This window comes from Parus major, chromosome 10 (genome assembly GCF_001522545.3).
Source record: "Parus major isolate Abel chromosome 10, Parus_major1.1, whole genome shotgun sequence".
NCBI lineage: Eukaryota > Metazoa > Chordata > Aves > Passeriformes > Paridae > Parus > Parus major.
The window spans coordinates 7,586,012-7,607,412 of record NC_031779.1 but is presented as its reverse complement, the minus strand read 5'-3'; the positions used below and the strand labels follow the sequence as shown (position 1 = coordinate 7,607,412).

General features: G+C 34.5%; 1 protein-coding gene across 6 annotated transcripts in view; it reads left to right on the top strand.

Moving 5' to 3' along the window:
• The window catches only part of UNC13C (unc-13 homolog C), a 174,421-nt gene that overhangs the window by 61,612 nt on the left and 91,408 nt on the right, over nt 1–21,401 (top strand). For 4 of the 6 annotated variants that reach the window (XM_015638962.3, XM_033516898.1, XM_015638963.3 and 1 more), the window contains 3 exons: nt 10,675–10,739; nt 14,951–15,023; nt 16,305–16,310. In XM_015638962.3, the coding sequence (XP_015494448.1) occupies nt 10,675–10,739; nt 14,951–15,023; nt 16,305–16,310 (144 nt within the window). Of the gene's footprint in view, nt 1–10,120; nt 10,144–10,674; nt 10,740–14,950; nt 15,024–16,304; nt 16,311–21,401 lie in introns of all 6 variants that reach the window. The other 2 variants (XM_015638957.3, XM_015638961.3) reach the window with 2 other exon arrangements.

Genomic DNA, 21,401 nt, shown 5'->3' with positions numbered 1-21,401 from the left:
TATTCAATCTTCATTTTAATATTTGCAGGAGTGATAATAACTTTTTAGAGAAGTGACTAATAGCTATTCTCTAGGGTTTACATGAATTGTATGAATGTTTTTTAAATTTTTTTTACTCTCTTACTCCTGGAAGTGATTCACAGCCAACTTCCTATTTCTTACTTTTAGATGGAAAAGTACTAGAAAGAGAACAAGTTCTTTGAATTAATCTTCATTCTATAACTAAAACATAACCTATTCTTCAATGAATTGTTTCATCCTTCCAAGTAAGCAGGAGTTGTTAAACAATCTGTCCAAGCAGAGATAGAGCTGTATAATACAGTAGTGTTAGCTCTCCAATTTAATACAGAAGAAGGGTTTAGAATTATATGATTTTCATTCTAGTAATGTATAAGGTAAGGTCAATAAATCTTTGGTACATAAATAATTTGCTAGTGCACAAGAATCCAATAATATAGTCCTATTCTCTGTCACTAGCTGGAGTATAAAATACACTCCAGGCTGATTGCTTATGTATTATTTATTAAAAAATGTTTTTGGAGACATATTGGAAGGACTAGGTTATACAAATGAGGCATGAGCAGTACATGAGTAATCCTCTGATTTAAAGTTCTGTAAGAGTATAAAGGCATTGCATGGATGCATGTATATTAATGGAGGGATTGATGGCTTAAAAACGAAGAAATGCTACCAAGTTATTTGTTTCTTTAACTGTAATTGAGAGCACTTTTATCCATTGTTCTAGTCCTCACTTGTTATTTTCTAGCTTTCTTTTCCCCTAGTGGCTTCTTTCATTCTGTCCCTACCTTACCTTTTACAGGTGCCTTAGCATAACCATGATTTTCTGTCCTGATGAAACTATGCCTCTGGAAAATACTCCAGAGTTGCATCCACTCTTCTCAGTTGCTTTCAGCGATAACATAGGCTCTTCTATGAATGGTAATTTGTGAGCAGTAGCTTCTTGATTCAGTTGTTGAAGATCTTGGTTATGATTTGGTATGTCAGATTTTAAAAATCTTTCAGATTATAAAATGCCTTTGGTCTGAATTTTCAGACACAGAATAAGATGTAGATTGTTTATGATCAAGATGGGTGAACTCATCTAGCTCTGTACATAGGTGGACAGGGAACAGGGATTGGATTTGCCTCTTTAACAGTGGAGGGAAGTGTTTCTGTTGTTTTATAGGAAGGATATTTGTATTTCACTTCGTAGTGTCTGACTGAAGAACAGAATTATGCAATTAGTCTTTGCATCATTGGAAAAGAATAGTCCAGACATAAGCACTCATAGTTAATAAAAGGTAACAGCAGTAACAAGCCCCAAGATTTTTTTGTTCTGTTTCAAAACATTGGAGCTACAGTATTTAGTGATAACAGGTTTTTTTGTTTTTCCCAAATCTCATTTATTTATGGTTTGTTTGGGTTTTTTTCACAAGAGTGATAAATTACTTCATCAATATAAGGACTAATTGTGAATTCTGTGTGGCTGATGTAGTTCATCTGAAATGTTTAAGGAAAATAAATATATATTCACCTAATATATCATCTATAAAGAGATGGATCTGGGGACAGAATACTTTTCAACAGAAGGTGATTAATCTATTGCTCTTCTCTTCATACATAAATAATGTAAAAAGGCAGATTCCAGAGTGTTTTCCCCTGTGTCTTTAACTCTTTTTTTTTGGAGGAGGACAGGGAGGTGGTGCAGTAAGAAGCTGTAGTTGTACAGGATGAGAGGACACAAAATAAATTTTCAGATGATGTGGATAGAAAGTGATAAATACGCTTTTCCTGAACCCAAACTGGTTAGCCACAATTCCTTTTTCACATGTGTATGAGTGCACTTGCAAAATCTTCCACTAATATTATGGGAGGTAAAACAGTGTTCTAAAGAATTATTAACCACTCAGTGAATTCAATCAGGATGGTGCTGATGAACCAAGGTATATTGATTTGACTCGGCTTCATATGCTTGTTTCATGCACAGGAGAGTACATGCATTATTTTCTTGCTACTGGTTTAACTGGAGTCAGGCATAAGTATTTATACCCATCCCTTCCTATTTCTCTTCTGTCCTTTGATGGAGAGAATGAATATCAGAGACTTAAAACAGAAAATGGCAGTCTGTCCAGTTTGAGATTAATAGATTTGTAGAAAGGTTGCTTTTGAAAAATTATGGCAGGAAATCTAATCAGTTAGTCATAAAGATGATACATCCATCTTCTTGTCTGTGAAGAAAAAGCAAGTAATTATATTCACCACCTACTGTAAAGTTGGGGCATCATGAAAGGATGCTCTGTATCAGTTGCTTGCTACATATTCAATCTGTATATTTTTTCCACTAGTTAAGTGACTGGAAGAACTATTTAAAAACCTGTTTAATATATGTTCCAGGAAAGATGATAGTGTTCTTCTGACTTTTTATGTTTCAATTCTGTAGTTACAGCATTTGTTCTTATCAGAAAATTTTAGATTATAATACTGGGTCTCTTTTTAAACAGGATAGTAAACACATAGATTGAAGAGCAACAATTTAATTTAGTATACTAACTCCTTCTAAATCAGTGTGCTTTACATCAGGGAAATGTGTGTCACAACAACATTTGTGTAACAGTCTCAGATTAAAAAAATTCTACTGTCTACATGTATCAGATGGAATAGCTGCAGCTATTAAGCATAAAAAACATATTAACCAACCAGGAAAACAAACCCAAAAAAAACCTCAAACAAAACCAAAAACCCAACCAAACAACAACAAAACAGAAAAACAAACGGAAAAGAAACCAAAACCACAGAAAAACACAAACCTCCTAACACCCTTAGTCAATAAGGTTTAGCAGAAATCTGTGTTTTCACTGTTTAATAAAAATAAGTAGACAAAAAAAAAACAACAAAGCAGACCACACCAAATTTTTTCTGTTTAGAGAATGACTTCTGTTTAAAAAAAAAAAGTGGTTTGTTAAAACTCTAGTTTCCTCTGTAAATGGAGAAAGCCTCTGCTACTCTACTCCTTATGAAAACAGGAGGCCATTTAACTATTTTCACTCTCCTTAAAATTAATGTAGATTGATAAATATGCATGCAGTTTCTCTGCTCTTTTTGAGCTTAAACAGATTCAAAGTTGCAAGAGCTAAGAGGAAAGCTGATCATGAATGCCAGTGTCAAGGGATTCTAATAATGGTTTTGCTGAAAAAAATAAACAAAATATTGTATCATCAAGATTAAAAAATATTTTTTATTTTTATTTCCAAAATATTTAAGAATTTTCTTTGTATCATTGTGTTTTAGAAGTAGAAATAGCACTGCATAATTTTTGAATGCAGCTTTTGGATAAAAGGAATCTTGTTAAAACATCGGGCTGAAAAATTATCTAGACATGTATTTAAAAAATGTAATGACTTGGAAAGCATGAATTCATAAATAGGCTCAAGTCTTCCTCTGGTGTACTGGTGAAGAGGAATATTACAAGAGTGTGTAAGAGATTCTCTGGTTGTCAAAGGGAAATTCTGACTACTTCCATGGGACAAGTACCAGACTGTTTCCTTGTGCACGTTTTCCAGGTGATCAGTGCAACACCTGGACAGTTGTCTCTCAGGAACTCTAAATAGAAGGGAATACCTGAAACATCTCCAGTTGTTGCTGATGCAAAGTTGTTCTTGTTACTGATAGAACTTTGTTGACCATGTGGATTTCTTCCATGAGGATGTGAGAGTATTCTTAAGATAGCTTGCAAATTTTAGTAAATCTGGAAATCAAGACTTATGGTTGTGTGGCTGACAGAGCCATTTAAAAATGTCTTGGATGCTATGACAAAGAACACGGTGTGCTAAAGATACAAGGATACAAGTTAGCTAGAAAAGAATACCACAGAAAATATTGTAATCTGTTTTCACTAACTAAGTAGTGGCAAAGAGCAATCTGCTGACTGACACTTGAGTAGCTTTCCCGGAGTAGATTACTGGAGCAGCAGCAAGTGATTTGTCAATGCTGTCACAGACCCATAAACTGTGTATGGCTCTGGGTATCACCAGTGCAGCTGCAGCCTCACCAAAGCAATTCTTGTCCTTCAGCTGCATATATATCAAGATGGAATAAGGACAGACAGGTGTGATGGATGTACTATTATTGACTGTAAAAATAAACTGGGAGAGAGGAATACTTATAAAATGGATGAACATAAACTAAAGCACTTTTTAATCTTTTCCTGTAACTCTTCCTATTTCATTTAACACAAACAGGATGGAGCTGATGCTCTTCTGCATCCATAAGGCAAGGAGGGTACTGCAAACATAAAGTAGTGGAATTTTCCTTAGGAACTTTTAAAGGCATGTTGGATGAAAAGTTCTTTTTCTAAAAAATCATGAAAGTAGAGGACAAGGAGATATGCCTTTTTCTACTAACTATAAAAAGGGATTGAGGAATTCAGAAGGATTTATGCATGTCCTATGAAGCTGAAAAATTCCAATAGTACCAAAAGTCATTCTTTGAATTCCAGTGTACCAGTTTATAGCTCTTAGCATCTGTGTCTCTCTTTGGTGTTTAGACATAATTATTCCAACTTATTATTTCAAGCAGAACCAAAACAAACTGTAATTTGATTTTGATTTTATCTATACAATAAAAAATAACAGAAAATAATATTTTTTAATATTTTACTGCTAATCATATTATTTCAAATGTTTTTCTTCTCTTGTATCTTTTAAGCTAGTTTCTTATCAATATAAATTGTATATCTTTGTCTTATCTCAGTAAGTGATTAGCTTGATGTAATTTTTTATTTTTATTTATTTTAAGTTTTTGTTTATTTTTATTTATTTTTTATGTGATTACCCAATGACTCCTTTATTTTTTCACTACTGTAAGTCTTGAAATTAGTTTGGCTTATCTAAATTTTTTTAGCCTTCTAGTTTGGGGGTTCTAAAGATAATGTTTTAAAGTCTTTGAGACTATTTTAGATAGTTCCTAAACCTTACCTCAGAAGTGGAAGCAACTCCACAGTAGAAGAAACAACTTTATGCCAACAGCAGCTATGAATATCAAAACTTGTGAAATATGTGACTGTTGCCCAGACTCTAAGTTCTGATGCTTTGTTCCTGAAACTAGCTGTACATGTTATTCTTGCTGTTTAACAGTAGTAGATTTATATGACTTATGGGTGTGCCAACATGAGTTTTTTATTTTACAATGGGGGTACACCTTTGAAGCAAATATTTGTCTTCCCAGTTTGTCACTTTGTGACATCATTAGCTGTGTGTCCTAGTGGAGGGACACCCCAAGATAGTGTGGATGCATGAAAAGTTACAATAATCAATCATGTGTTTGTTTTCATAGCATATAATTAATTACTTGGTTGCATGTACTGTTATCATATGTATTGAGGGAGATAAAATACACCTTTTCATCCATTTTGGATAATGTATGCCTTATCATTTGAATGCTTTCTGGGGTCAGAAGAGAGTGCTTAAAATGCATGCTGACTTTTACTTCCCACCATCACCCCAACAAGCCAGAGATTGTCAAGAGATCACAGTCTTCGAGAGAATGGTAGTTTTTTGAGCTCACCACACCCTGAAAATAGTTCTCTTGACAGTCTATAACTTACTGTTTTAGAGAGAAGTTCTAAAATTTGGTAGAAGTGTCTACTAGCTGTTGAAAAACTATAGAAAACAAAGCCATTAGAAGTCTAATGGGACTCAATTTCTAAACACCAGAGGTGTTTTTAAAGCATATCTTTTTGTTTCAGATTTGCAGACCACTTTATTAATAGAGACACAAATGCAGTTTTCATCTTCACCAAACTGACCTCCTGTTTTGACTCTCCATGTATCCGCTAGTAATTTTTCTACATCACTGCTAGTAAAGTGCTAGCAGCAATTCTTCTATTTCTCCTGTCAACCAAGCTTTATTCAAGTTTGACCTTCTCTTTGTCAGACAGGCATCACTCATCTCTTGTGATGTGCTAGCTTTAATATTATCTTTCAAGCATTATACACTATTTCCCTAGAATAAGCTTCAGCAATACAACATCCTCTGGGCTTACAGAGTGTAATGTTCTGTTCTGTAGTGGCAATAATAGCTTCTGGCTGCAGCATTTATTATTTTAGCATGGTTTAATTTGTGTCATTGTTTTGGCCAATCCACTTCTTTAATGTCCTGCTTGTATTCAAACCTGGATTTCATCTGTTATTTCCCTTCCTTGGCAGTACATGCTAATTAAAATTGTCCACCTCAGACCTCAAACTACTTCTGACTATGGGTACTTTACACATGTTGTTTTAATGGAACAGCTGTATTGTTATCTAATTTTGGCAAGTATTTTGTCTGAAGGCTTTGCTTCCAGAAACAATGTAATTATCAGTCAGTTTGACATTCTTGAAGCTATTTTGCAGAATTAAATATCGAAATGGTACTTTTGAGAAAATAATGAACTTTAATTCTTTTTCCTTCTTGGTGTTGTGGAATAATGCACACAAGAGTGGTAAATCAATGTTTTGACTAATTTTGATCCTAGGGTTTCCTAACAGTTTAGATTTTTAGAACTTTGTTACAGTTGTTGTGTTATGGCAGGGAGTGGAGAACTGAATTCTTGCAGTCATTAAAGGGAAGAGGAGTGTATTGGGAAAATGTTCTGCTCTCAGAAAAGTGCAGAAATGAAATAATGACACAAGACTTTTGATGGAGGTTCATAACTGGGCAGCAGAATCACCTGAACCTCTTTGATATAAATATCTCTGCTGACTGATAGATCCAGTTGTAAATTTCTGATGGCGTCACAAGGTACAAAAGCAAAGGTCTGTCTTAACTTCCATATCCTCATTGCTAATATACCTTTCCTGCTGGAAGACTCTGCCTTTTCAGCATCCTTTATGGTTGTTTGGTTTTTTTCCTCAGAAATTTGGGTATAGAACTGGTTGTCTTGTATGATTAATTTCTCTTTCATGTGAGAAGTTACAGATGGCAACATTGCTAATTGAATGAACTTGGACCATGACAATCTGAAAACAGTTTATAACAATGTAAAGTTAAACTTTTCTAACATCTGTTAATTTTCATACCAAGTTTGAATAGTAATTATGCAGCATAAATAAACACTTGTTGGAAATTTTACTTAGCCTACATTTGAAATGATAGGTGGATAGAAAATAACCAGGGGGCTTATTTGAGGGTACTGAAAAATGACAAGGTTTTTGCTCTTCATTCCCCAGCCATCCCAATATGTAAACCACTTTGAACAGAAGCCAAGATTTAGTGGCTATGCTGAGTATTATATAGCTTTTTAATAACTGAAACTTATTAAAGTAAACTTAGACTAATTTTGTCTAATTTCCTGCTTAGTTATCTAATTAAATGTAATTGACAGCCTTAAATAAAAAGGGCTTGTATGCATTTTCCTTTTGCCTTCAATATTTGACATTAGTAAAAATAATTTTCAGTAGTATGTAGATAGATGACCACTCTACTCTTCATCATTCTACTACACAGGTTTGTAAATATCAATGTGGACTGCACTGAGCTGAAATAGCAACAATTAAGGAGCAAAAGGATTCTCCCTATAATCCTAGTAAAAAAAAATCCTTCCTCTTATCTAAAATGGCCTGTGGTATAGAGGCACAATATGAAGGCTATTACTGGTATTTCATAATGTAGTGAACTTTCAATTAAAAATTTATGGAGAAACAACTAATTAAAGTAAGAAGGGTTAATTATATGAACCAGTGTTTCTACTGCTGCTAGATGCACTCATTACTTTTCTAGGTTAGTATTTTGAATGTGTGGATGACTGAAGTGAGTTATATGAAGATAAGCTCTTTTCAGTAAATCATTGTCATTCAGCAATATAATCTGAGATGTCTAGCCTTGAATCCTGATGTGAAAATACATTCAGTGGTCTCTTACATAATCACAGTTCATTTCTTATCTACATCAAGGAATGTTGCTGTCTGTTCTGGTAGCCTGACGACTACTAAAGTGAATTGCTTGGTGACTCTGTACACTTCCTGATTTGGTGCTCTCATACATGCAGAAAACACTTCCAGTTCAGATTATTTCACTCATGGTGACTTCAGAAGAAGCAGTAAACAATGAAGTTTTCAAACTAATTTTGTCTTTGAAGATGCACTCAATTGTTATAAAGAAGAGATGTTCTTAAGATCTCTTTTTTGGGAAATTTGCGTCAGTCATCCGCTTCATGTAATTTCTATTGAGAAAAGAGACCGTTAGATGAGTGCATTTTTCTTTATGTGTAGCAACTGCAAAGAAAAGCCAGTAAAACCAAAAACACTCCTTTCTTCCTTCCTAATTTTGATTGTCACTCTCCTCACTAAATTTAGGCAAAATTAGGTTCCAGTAAACTAAATGTAATGAAATTAGATGAAGTTGGGTGAAACAAAGAGAGGTCAAGAAAATTTTATATATCTATCTGTCATGCTTTAATAATTCCATTTTATGTAGAAGACAAATCTCAACAAATTTTTAATAGAACTTTTTGAACAAGTGAATTAAATGAAGAATTAATATGATTCTTTAGGTATCTGATAGCAAAGCATCTACAAGCTATTTAATAATTGCATTCCACGTAATCAAATATGTGGAATCAACAAATCAATACTCAGATTTATTCTGTGCTTTTATTTGTCAGTATTACCAATTTAGTTATGATGAGATATTCTAGAAAGAATGTGCAGGTTGCTTGAACAGATAGTAGTGAGGCTTCTTAAATTACAAATAGTGTCTTGCTTAAAGACTCCCTTAGTCCCCAGATTTTTCTTCACCTTTTGGACTCTTCCTTTTTTTACAAGTTCAAGAATTCATGCCTCTGTCAGTCCCGCTGTGTTGGTACACACTGTCATTGCTCTCCTCTCACTGATGTCCAGATGCTGCTCCAACCCTTATGTTTTAACTCATCTTTTCTTTAGGCCTCATAAAAGCACACCCCATCCTGTTTCCAAGGCCTGCTTACAGTAACCTATTTCCTCCTGCTCTCACCCTGCTTGTGAAGTGCAGCAATAATTTTGGAGTGGGGAGATTAGATCATATTGTTGTCCAAATATTCTTTATAGTCTTGAAAGAGTAGCCAATACTATCCGGTGTTGAGAGAAATATACATTTCACAAATATTTTTTTTAATTATAATATTTAAAGAATGAGCTCATTTTCATAGATCTAGTCAGTCAAATGCTTTGATCTTGTAAGCAGCCTCTAAAACTAATGGAAGAATAGAGCCTTTTAGTTCCCTGATTTTCACTACTGTCCACTATGCAGCTTTACAGTTGCCAGTATATTTTTGATTTATGTGTTTGAATGTGATTTTTCCTGTATATAAGTGGGTTTAAAAGTTAAATGTGGCCCATGTTTAAGGTGTAAATTGTTATTTTGTAGTGTATACAAATACTTTGAGAGAATCCAAACTATTAAAGGGTCCTTGAGCACTCCCTTTAGGGAAGTGGGAAGATCAGTAAGGTGACAATTAAAACAACACTGTTTCATGTATGCACTGTACTGTAAAGTGCAAATGTGACAAGACAATAAAACAAGGGTAGCTTTTTCTGTCAGCAAATATTTTCTGTCTGTAAATTTTCACTCTTGCATAAAGAAATTTAGAATGATATATATGTATGTATGAAATATTCTTTCACAATTGTAGTTCTGTTGGCATTTGGGGAGTAATTTCTGTCATTTTATGAGAGCTATGATAGAATTGTTACAGTTCAGGAGTTGGGTTGAGGTTGTGGTGTTTGTATCCTTAGAAACACCTTCTTTTTCCTTGAAAGTAGAGCATTATTTATTTGAACACTGCAACTGTATTAACTATATATTCATTATTATTAAAAATAGATTATTTAAAAAAATAAAATTAAAAATCACATAGATATGGGGTATAATATGTGAATTATGGTCCTTCATAAGTGGGAGGGGTCCTTATCTACCAAGAACACCTTTTTGCTTTGTCACTTTAGTTAGTGACAGTGATCTTGCCACAATTATACAGCTAAGCTCAGGTGTTACTTGGATTCTGGTCTACATTAACAGATGAAAACACTGACAGATTTTATAGCATAAGATTTTTTTCAGAGACTGATTTTTCTAACCTATATTCCCCTTCTTCCCAATTCTCTTTCAGATAGCGGTTCTGTGGATGAAAAGGTTTAAAATCACCTATTTGCTATAGGGATCATGTATTTCGTTGATGTTTGTTTGTGACTTATTTGACCTGTTTTGTTCCTTCATTTTAGTTGTGAAATCTGCATGTTTTTTTTCCCAGCTTTCCACTCTTTTGTTCTCCTTTGATTGTATTGCAAACGTGTTGCATTTATATACAGGGTAACCCTCACTGTTGTGCTTTCCATAATTGCCAACACAGGGGTCTGCTACTGTCAAACATGATATATCTGATTTTTGCCTCTAATTATCACCTACCCTGCATTCAATACAGGATTTAAAGGGCAACAGTGTTTGGGAAGTAATACCTTACCTTCCCGTGGGTTCTTTCACTGTGTGACACTAAATGCTGAATGCTACTAAAATGTCTCCCAAAGGAACAGTTAGTCTAGCTTTGGCCTGGAGCTGACCCTGCTAAACATTTTCATATGTCTTATATGTTTGATGCAGTTAAATTCTGTCCAAAACTTACTAAAAGCAATCAAGTAACTGTACTTCTTTTGATTTCTATTAAAGGCTCAGTTAGTAAGTGCAAGTTCCTTAGATGCTTCCAAGCTCTATGCAGTCCAAGCATTTGCTGGGTAAGTAAAAATATAACTGAGAATTTTGTTATTTGAAAATGTAACAATGTTATTTGTTTTATATGTTGGTATTTGTAAATGTTACAATGTTGTTTGTAATTGCAAATTAGTCTTCTAGCATACAGTATTTTTTCTAAGCTTTTGGTTTTAAGAAATTACATTATTTTAAAAGGAAGATAGTTTCAATGTGTGCGTCTTCCCCCTTTAATTTTTTAATTCTTTATTTTAGTGAAATTTTAATAAATAAATAAATTAATATAGCATATTATATAACATATTCTAAATAAATTAATACAACCATTCCAATGCTGAGGTCAGTTAGATAAGAGATGGGCTTTTTACCTCTTTGCATATAAAATAAGTGTCCTTTGAAGCTGTAGCACAATTTTGTCTTCATTCTGGTAAATGTAGAGTAATGTAATTCTAGCAATAAAATATCACTTCAATACTTGAAATTTAAAAGTAAAGGGAAAGATCTTCCAGTGGTTGAGAGTGAGTCTGGTAGAAATCTGTAAATTTTGCTTTGTTGTCACCAAATGAAATTATTTTGCATCCAGTTCTAGGGATTCCTTCCCTTTCTGAATACTTTCTTTTATTTATTTACCTTTCCGGACTGAATTATAAGATTTTGGTAAAATTTATCAATTATAATAGTTACCTAATTAAAAGGAGTATTATCCTCTTGCTAGTGTAAGTACTTAGTCTGTGAGTACTCTGTAAGTACTTTTTACATAACTCAAATTTATTACAGAGACAAAGTGATGAGATTAAATTAATATTCATCTCCTGCTTTTCTGTCTGAAATGCTATACAATTGACATTCTGAAGTTTTTCCTGTTTGGATTCCTGTTTTGAGGGGAAATGAGTGTTGTTAAAACGTAGTTGTGGCAATAACTTGCTTAATGTTATGTACGGGTTTCTTTGGGTGATACACTTATGGTAACATTTGTATTTATTACTAAACTTTAAACAAATTTATGAGTGATCTACAGCTTTTTAGTGGTGTAGGTAGTTTCCATATAATTTGTCATACTTCAAAGTGTTGTATTCCTGCCCTTTGCAGCTTCTAGAACCTTGAGAGTTCCTGTAAGAATGTGACAACACATGTGACATTGTTCAGGATTAGTCACCAAATGCAAACCAGAGGAGAAACAGTTTTAACACCTGGTTATTGTATAGTTTAGGACAGAAGCAGACTCTGAATGCAGGTACTGACAGTCAACTATGGTATCTGTGCCTGTAGGAAGCTGTATGTGACCATACTCTTTTGCTGTATGTATTACTTTCCCCAGCCAGTTGCTTAATTACAGCTTCTTAATAGATTTACACCTTTAAAAGGTAATGCGGAATGCCTATTTTTGTGGGTTGCACAAAAAAAGCAATCTCATAGGTGTAAGGAGAACTTTTGCCACTAAGGACTATACAGACTGAAGCTGCTCTTTTTATTCCCTCTCTTCTATAAACAGGTTAATAAATTCAAATATTGAATCCTCTGAGAATAGGCTGTGTCAATCCCTTGTTGCAGACAGTCCTGTAACCAGGACTACTTCAAATGGCTGTTCAATAATAGCTCATGTTTTTAGATTAAACCTTATTTTGCTGACAAAGTTTAGGCCTGTCCTTGCCTTGCTTTGCTGACCACAGTATCTTTTATTCAATCCTCTGTTTCACTAGGCCTCCCTGAAAACAGTTTTGCAATTTTCATTTAACGTCTCATGCAGGCAAAGAATGCTGTCATTTAAAAAACATTTGTAGCTCTGTTTTAATCACACTTCCCACTCTACTCCTTCATGCAAAAACTAATGCTAATTTCTAGGATCCCTCAGTCTTTTTACTGCCAGCACAACTGACTGCAGTTAGCTATGACTCCTTCTTCCTCTTACTCTCCAAAGAGTGTTTCCATTTGAAGTGGGGGAAGAGATTGCTTCCCTCACAACCATTGTTACCATGCTTTATCTATGCAAAAATACCCCAGGCTGATTCTCTCCTGCCTTGCTCTTCCCTCTCTGTCATTGCACAATGCTGTGAACCCACCTCATGCACCAGCACCTCCCAAATCCATGGCAGGGACTGCAGCTCTCTGTTCTCTGCAATGATCTTCACTTGCTTGCATGACATGAGAGAACAGTCCAAGACAAGAAAGTAAAGGCAAAGACCAAAGACAGCTTTTCTGGGGCTTCTCATGAAACTTGTCTGTTGAAAGGGAGAAGCACCACCTTTTCTGTTTTTTCCATACCAATATTATATAATATCATCTTCATTTTGTTTTTCTTCACTTCCTTGAAGATAAGACACTCTAGAGCTCACTATTTCCATCTTTTTAAAAAGTGAAAGCTGGTCAGCTGGAGTTCTCATCATGTATATGGGTCCTGGGTGGTACTGTTTTACTTTTTCCAGAGACCCTCTTGCTCGCCTAATGAGGAGTCAGAGACTGATAATTTTACCACATGGCCTAATCCATTCTGAAATTTGCTAACGATACACAGATGGTACTGCATGCAGATGATTGCTCCTTTCCTTCAGTGGCATGTTCTCTGTGGTAAAACAAATATATTTTTCTTGAATTCTCTGACAAATTCACATATATTACTGTTAGGCAGAATATTTCCAGAAGCACCAAAAAATAGTCAATATGACATGTTTTTTTTCCTTGCCTTGAATGATCATTTTCATCAGATTATTATGATTCCACTTCATCATCTTCTATGTCAAATTATTGTTGGGTTATAATTGGAAGTAGATAGGGGAGTAGAGAATTTGGTGTATAACCTACAATAACATGAAAAGTTTTTCCATTGCTGTGTTCTTAGTGATGAGTAAAAGAAGTTTAGTGAGATTTTAGTCATATTTTTATGTTAGAGAACAGAATAATAGATGGAAATCCTTTTACAGATATTGCCTCTGTGTGAGCATAAGAATGTCTTATACACGATAATTTTTACGAACTGCTGATGGAACTGCTCCTGAGTAGCAAAAAGCCCTGAGTTTCTTTCTTGATCTCTGTACATTTACTTTTCGCAACCTCAGAAATGTTATTTTATTTCTATCACACTTGTGCTGGGTTTGTAAGTATGTCTGGAAGCTGCAATTTGGGTCTACTTTGATCTTTATGTTATTGAAAAAAAAATAAATTCTAGTATCACAATCTGGCATGGAAAAATGATTGTGTGAAAATATAAAAGAATTGCATAAACAGACTATGAATTCTTTTCCCTTTCTTAGACAATGGTGCCGGTGCATCAGAAGGAAGTGAAAAATTCTTTCCACATAATAATTGTAACATGCATAAATAAATTTAGGGCTTTCAGATGATAAACTCTTTGTTGTGGATGTAGTTTTTATATACACAGAGACAGAGAGAAATTTAAGAACTGAAAAAGGTATTTGAGACAGTGCCAAACAAAGGACCATAGAAAGGAAAATGTTTGGTCTTGAAAAAGCTGATATCTCAGCTTCTCTGAGAATTTCCCAGTACTTCTTAGTTGGAATTGACAAGGTATATAGAGATCTTCCAAAACCCTCTGTGGAAAAGTTCAGGAGGATACGTGTGTTAATTGTTTGGAAGAGTCAGAGAGAATGAGGCCAATTTGTTATCCAGAGCAATATGTGTTGTTATAAATTCTGTTGGTGTGTCAGCCTTTTATCCTTTGAAGTGACTCCAAGTTGCTCTTTGTTGTTTTTTCCAAGATATATGTGAAATCTAACTGGAGTTTAATTGTGTGCTCAATAAAAAAGCTCAAACCAGGCAAGAGAAAATAATGATGGTCACTATAGAATTATTTTAAAATGTGATAAGTTCTGTTTTCCACAGTCATATTTGAGGTGTATTTAGCTAGATACTTTAAACTTTGTATCAAATTTAATACAATATTCATTACATCAGTGATGTTCAATATGTAATGTTGGGCTGCATCTCAACTACCAGACATACAAGAACTTACGATGGAAAGCTCTTCTTTTCATTTCTAAATCAATGTTAAAAAGTTTTAGCAGGTATTGAGCAACCTTTTGGCTACTTTGCTTTGGGTGAATGCCAGAAGGAAATGCACTGAACACTCACACTGGTTTTTCAATTGGAGCACTTGCCTTTGGCTGTTAACTACTAATTTTGATTTTTAACTGTAAATAGAGATATTATAAGCAGTTCCTCAGGATGTAGTCTTGTAAGTTCCATGTTTTTATTTTCTTCTTTGCCTTTTTATCTTCTTCAGTCGTGGACTGTATGGAATTGACAGCATGCCAGACCTGCGAAGAAAGAAATCTTTTCCCATTGTTCGAGATGTGGTGAGTAACTTGTGAAACTGTTGATTCATTAGCCAGTTGTGTAGGTCTTTCTTGTAATTACTACTTTGCATGTGAATGACAGTCTGCAACAGTTGTTTTATGGAAAAAAGGAGTCATGAGAGAATGGAATGAAAGCAGTAAAAGTCAATGAGGCAGTTGTTACAATGTACTAGGTAAGTCTAAATATCTCACTGGATATTTAGGTATTACTTGTGTAATCAAGAACTGTGCATTTCATGCAATAATAATCTACTCATTTTCACAAAGATGCTCTTGAGTGCTTGGGATACTGTTTCACTTGATTTATTTTGATACTGAAAGAGAGAGAAAGTTCCTTTTAAAAAGAAGCCATTTTTCAGTATTAATATTTTAAAGATTTATGCATATTTTAGGTACAAGGTGAGGTTCTCAGAGTTCTTAATAGTCATTGAAAACAAGAATAATTTAAGAAAAGAAATTTCAAAGTGGAAAAGAATGGCAGTTCCTTTGAGATTTATTCTAACTTCTAAACAAGATTAAGTAAAGTATCTCTGCACCAAAGAATTTCAAGTGCTAGTCACATTTCTCTTTTTCTTTTCCTATAGTATAGAATTCATAACTCAATAAAATACATATTTAGTCTCTGATGACAGTGAGCCCCCTAATCAATTTCTCACTGTAAAGCAGTGATTGGGTGTTAGGCTAAGTGAATGATTACTATTGTTGTCATTAAAGGATCAGCCTTTGCCAATTATTGCTCAGTGTTTTCTCAGTTTCTGTGTTCACTTTGTGGTGATCCACTGCACTGTTTGAGCACTTAAATAGAGAAAGCACAGAAACCATTTTAGAGTAGAAATCCTTCCAAAACTGATGAAAAAATCACACTGTACACAACAGCATAGCCTGCATTTATTTAAACCATCTTTTTGACAGCAGCCACTCCACCATTAGTTGTATTAAACGAGTATATTCTTGTCCTGCCATTCTTGTCCTGCTTTTGTATCTTTTTGTATCTGTTAAATTAAAATTTAACATTTTAATGCATGTTAAATGACACTCTGCTTTATTCTTAATTATTGGGAGTGCTGACAGAAAGGTATAGCACAGAATACATTAATACATCAAAATACATGTAAATCTTTTTTATGCTTACATATGACTGTTGCCAAAAGAAATAATATTGTTAGAAATGAGTGCTAGACTCTTTTGATGCTAAGATAAACATCTTTTCTATGTTGCATGATAAATCTGACAAATTAATATTCTTTATAATTTCTTTCCTATCTTATCTGGATTCTTAAGGCTATGGTAAGTACTTTTATATTTATAAATGTTCTGAAATGGTCATAGTAACTGTTATTTATTCCATTTCTGTAGAGCTTTATTATGATCTTGTATTGGAAAGTTTAAAAATTATTTTACAAGCAAGAATTTAATCATAAGGGAAGTGGCGCCTTATGTGAATGTGTTCTCTGCATCATGTATACTGAAAATGTTAGAAAAAATTTATATAAAGTTATCAGTCTATTCCAAATATCTTTCCTGATGATACAAGTATGATGTTTAGGTCTCAAGCATGACATTTCCCCTGTGGTACTGGAAAGTCATAGACACCTAGAGAAAGAGAAATTCAAAGTGTTCCCTACATTTAAATTCTCTTCTATCAATCAGATATATTTTTCCTTATTTTTCTAGTCCCTCTGGACTTCCAGTTTCACTTCATTATTTCATGCTTTCAGCGTTTTATCTAAATATGTTTTGTCAAAATTCTGTATGTTTTCTTAAGATAATTTCTCTGACTCCCATTTGTTTCAATGAATTCACTTTTTGAAAAATCCAATTTTCAACACAGAAGCACTGAATATGTTGAGCTGAAAGAGAACCACAAGGATGATCAGGTCCAGCTCCCTGCCCTGCACGGGATCATTCCCAAGAGTTACACCTTGTGCCTGGGAGTTCAAACACTTCTGGAACTCTGTCAGGCTTGGTGCTGTGACTGCTGCCCTGGGGAGCTGTTCCAGTGCCCAGCCACTCTCTGGCTGAAGAGCCGTTCCCTGACAGCCAACCTAAAACCCCCTGACACAGCTTCAGGCCATTCCCTTGTGTCCTGTCACTGTCACCAGAGAGCAGAGATCAGAGCCTGCCCCTCCTCTTCCCCTCCCAAGGGAGCTGTACCTGCAGTGAGGTGTCCCCTCAGTCTCCCCCAGGCTGAACACACCAAGTGTCTCCAGCTGCTCCTCACACAGCTTCACCTCCAGACCCTTCACCATCTTCACTGCCCTCCTTTGGGTGCTCTCCTCCTCCTAAACCACTGAAAAGTTTTTGTGTGCAAATGCATTGAGAGTCTCTGCTTATTTTAGATCGAGTCATTAGAGAGGATAAGGGAGTCAAAGTTCACCTGCAGGAGCAGTTCTCTTTGCTGCAGTCATGGCTTATTATTAGACTTCTGGTAGAACATATCTGGTACAGGAGAGAGAGACAGTGCAAGGAGAAGCAATGGTTCAAGTGCAGTAACAATACAGAGAGCATGAACAGATCTCTCGTTTATTGTGGACACAGGAAAAAGAGTACAGTGCACTTGCTGATGGAATTGCTGTAACTTCTGCTTTTAAAAAAAGATATTCTCTTTTGGATTAGTTAGGGCTTAAGCTGAGGTGAGAACAACCAGGGAGAGAAATATCAATAATTACAGTGGAGGCTAAAATTTTTTAAGTCAGAGTGGCCAAGTATGGCCGGTGATCTGCTCAGCTATAGCCAATGGTAGCTCTATTTTACTGTCTTTGCTTCTTTTAATGCCAGTCATCATTTTGAATGTTATGAATTCTTGTGTTTATTCAATTTAAGGGTGATTCTGTACTGTATAATCACTGTAACCAGGCAAATTTCTTCTTTTGATCAATCAAGACTGTATTGATCCCTAGCTTTATTATTTGATTATAAGAACACAAGAATAATTTGTGAATTTTTGCTGCTGTTTTAAAGCAGTCTGTTGAAGTGAACACACCAGATGAAAAAACTGCCTGTTTCAGCTAAAATGATAATGGACTGAAACTTTTTTCTGTGTCTCCACAATAAAAACATTTATACAGGCTGGAATTCAAATATGGCAATTTAAAGATTCATGTAAAGAAGATATTTATTTAAATTGCAGATGTCATATTCTCTGGTTTTGTATGTTATCTAAATACCTGGACTATTTTACATTAATTCTGCTATCAGCAGTCCATTTTCTTAACTCCTTTAATCATTGATAGGTAAATTCAGTTATATTCCTAATAAAAATATTAATATATTAAGTAGATAAATTATAAAATAGTAAGTATTTATATATTTGTGAGGGCTTTTTCAAGTCTACTAAATGAAAATCATAACAATATAATTATCTTTGAGGCTGGACAGATCATGCTTTTGTATCTGTGCTAAAGATACTAAGAAAAAGCAAATGTTACTACAGTTATGTCTGATAATGATTGTGTAGTATGGCTGAATTGTCATTTTTTCTAAATCTATTTTCTGGGCTCAATGTTGCAGTCCTGTTTAATATTTCAGGATTAGGCATCAACCTTTTTAATAGAAAAATTATGGTGCAGGGCTAAGTAATTTCCCTCAGTACCTTGCTTCCTCTCAAGCAATTTTTTCTTCCATCCTACCCCACCTCCACCCCAGCACCCCAAGAAATGGTACAAATCTGTCTTCTAAAATAATGAAGTTGAGATCCCTAGAGTGATATACATGCAGTTGCTCAAAATGAAACAGTTATGAAATTGTGCAGGTTTTAAATGCTGTAAACAGTGAAATTTTTGTCACATTCACCTCTAGTGCGTAACTTCTACATCACATTAAAAATAATATAATTTGTAAAGTGATAAAAAATGGTTTGTCTTCAATTTTTTTTCCTGCTGATAGCTTTTTTTAAAGGAAAAAAGATGATCAGGAAAACCAAAACCCTCTGTAAAAGCAGAGGAATGAGTATTGCATGGCACAGCCTGCACTAATGAACAGTTACATGAGCCTGTTTGTTCCTCTGTGCTATTTTAGCTGTGCAAGACACATCTTGCCTATTTCTTTGTGATATAGGACTTCTCTTTTTTTTTTTTTCCTCAACACAATTGATCATTTAACATGTAATTGTAGCTTGATTCTAATTTGCTTTTACTTATGGTTACCATTTTTCAATGTTTTTGCTAGAATGACTTCTAATTATATTTATTTATTTAAGCTGCTAAGAAAAATTTGGAGGTAATAAATTAGTGTAGATACAAGTTATTAGTTAATCTAGAAGGCCTTGAGAATAAAGAAGACTAATTTATTTTAAATGCTGTATTAAGGAGTTGCAAAACACATTAAAAATTAAATAGACAATGGTCTGCTTTGTCATCTTCTCTTATTGTTTGAGGTTTTTGCTAGGCTTTTTGGTTTTGATATTTTTTTTTTCACATGTTCATGATTTAACAGCATGTAAGGTATTTATGCAGTGCAGGTCAAATTCTTACCTAAGGAAAGACAGACATGAGTTAGTATCTGGACATCAGTTTGAGAGGGTAAACAAGTATGAACTGCTGACAAGTTCTGTGTCCTGTTAAAGGAGACATGTGAAATACTGCAGGTTCCTGTTGCTCTCCATATTCTTTTAATGCTCTGACATTTTGGACTTCCTGGAAGTTCCAGCTGATGAGCTACACTTACCTTTCTTTCTTGCTGCTACTTGGAAACAGAGAGGCAATAGGGGAAGAGGTTTTCTCGTTACTTCATAACCTGTCACCTTATTTCCCACAGATAAATCTGGCAGCTTTTTGCCCTTTCTCTTTCCAAAATGCTCTCTCCTCCTTGTTTCATTCCACACTTATGAAGTGACAGTGCTGTGTGTTCAGTGCTTCATGCTGTTGAGTTATCACCAACTTCAGTGTTTTAGAACAGAAGCATTTTATGGGCTTTCTCTTGTAGAAGTAGTGTCTTCTGACAGTGGTACATAAATTGTAATAATCCTTGTGGGTTTTTTTTTACTAAAACCCGTGTAAATTTAATCCATATGACTGTTCAATTTACTGTTTTTTCACAAATCCCTCTAGATATTGCTTTCTTCCAACATGACAAACACTTTATTAAGAACAGCCTAATTATCTGTTTCCTATTAGGTTTTGTTATTTTATATAGGGCACTGTACTATAATTTCAAACTCACTTCTGATTAAGAAGTAAAATAGTAAAGCTCCATGATTCCAAGGGCACCCCTTGGGAAAACCTGGCTCGAAGGACATGCGATGGGGTAAAAATTGCTTCCCCATTTTTTTTTTTCTCACAGAAAATAGTCTCTGTTTATTGACTTAGTGATAGCACAAAACTGCAGTTCTGCTGCCTCATGTTCTTTGGTATTGCTGGAGGACAGAACACAGCAGTCACTGCCCTATATTTGAGGTTAATGTTATGCCCTTTGTGCTCCTGTCCTGACAAGTCGTTCACATTGCTCTATTGCTTGGAATGGCCAGGATTGTGCAATTGAGATCTAAAAGGGTCAAATCCCTTCCTAAGTGTAAGGGACATGAAAACTATAAAACTGGTATAGTCCAGGCAAGCAAATCTACATGGATATTTGGCAAAACTTTGGGAAAAAACTGTTTCAAGAGGGATCAAAAGGTCAATGCTTTTAAAGTACATTTTCAAAACCCAAAACTCAACTGATTATGAAAATTGTTTATTTTCCTCTTAATGATGCAAAATCATTTTTACTTGTCATTTTAAACTTTGGTATGTGGGTTTTGTAGCATTGGGTTTTGAAACAATGTGGAAAAACAAAGCCTGAACACTGTTTATTCTTTCCTGTAACATTGTCAATCTCAGTGTCATACACACATGGAATTTCCCACATTCACAGAAATAGAATGAAAGGGTGGTCACAGAGAAGTAAACAGAATTATTTACTTAATAGTAACAGAATGGAGAGTCTGATAGGAAATTAATGGCATAGAGTTGGTAAATTGCTGAGTTTAAAAGAGAAAAAAAAAAAAAAAAGGAGGGTTCTTTGTAATAGGACAGAGATGAATACAACTAAACCAAAGATGATTTCTTACCCTATAATTGGTTACACAAGATTAATAATTCTGTGTCAGTCTGCAAGTTTAATTATTATCAAGAGAAACTTATTGAAAATTGAATCAGGGAAAGTGAACATTTAAAATTAAAATTGAACAGTCTCATAAATAAATAAATAGAAATCCATTTTAAATATTCCAGTGTTTAAAATTATATAATTGGAAGAAATTGGAATTGTCTCTTCATCCAGAGATTAATGATGCAGTTCCTTTGCTGATGTAAGCCTAAATTGCTTCTGGCCCAGTATGTGTTTCACAAAAATAAGAATGTCACACACAAAGTATCATTTAAACTTTCGCTGTAATAGTTC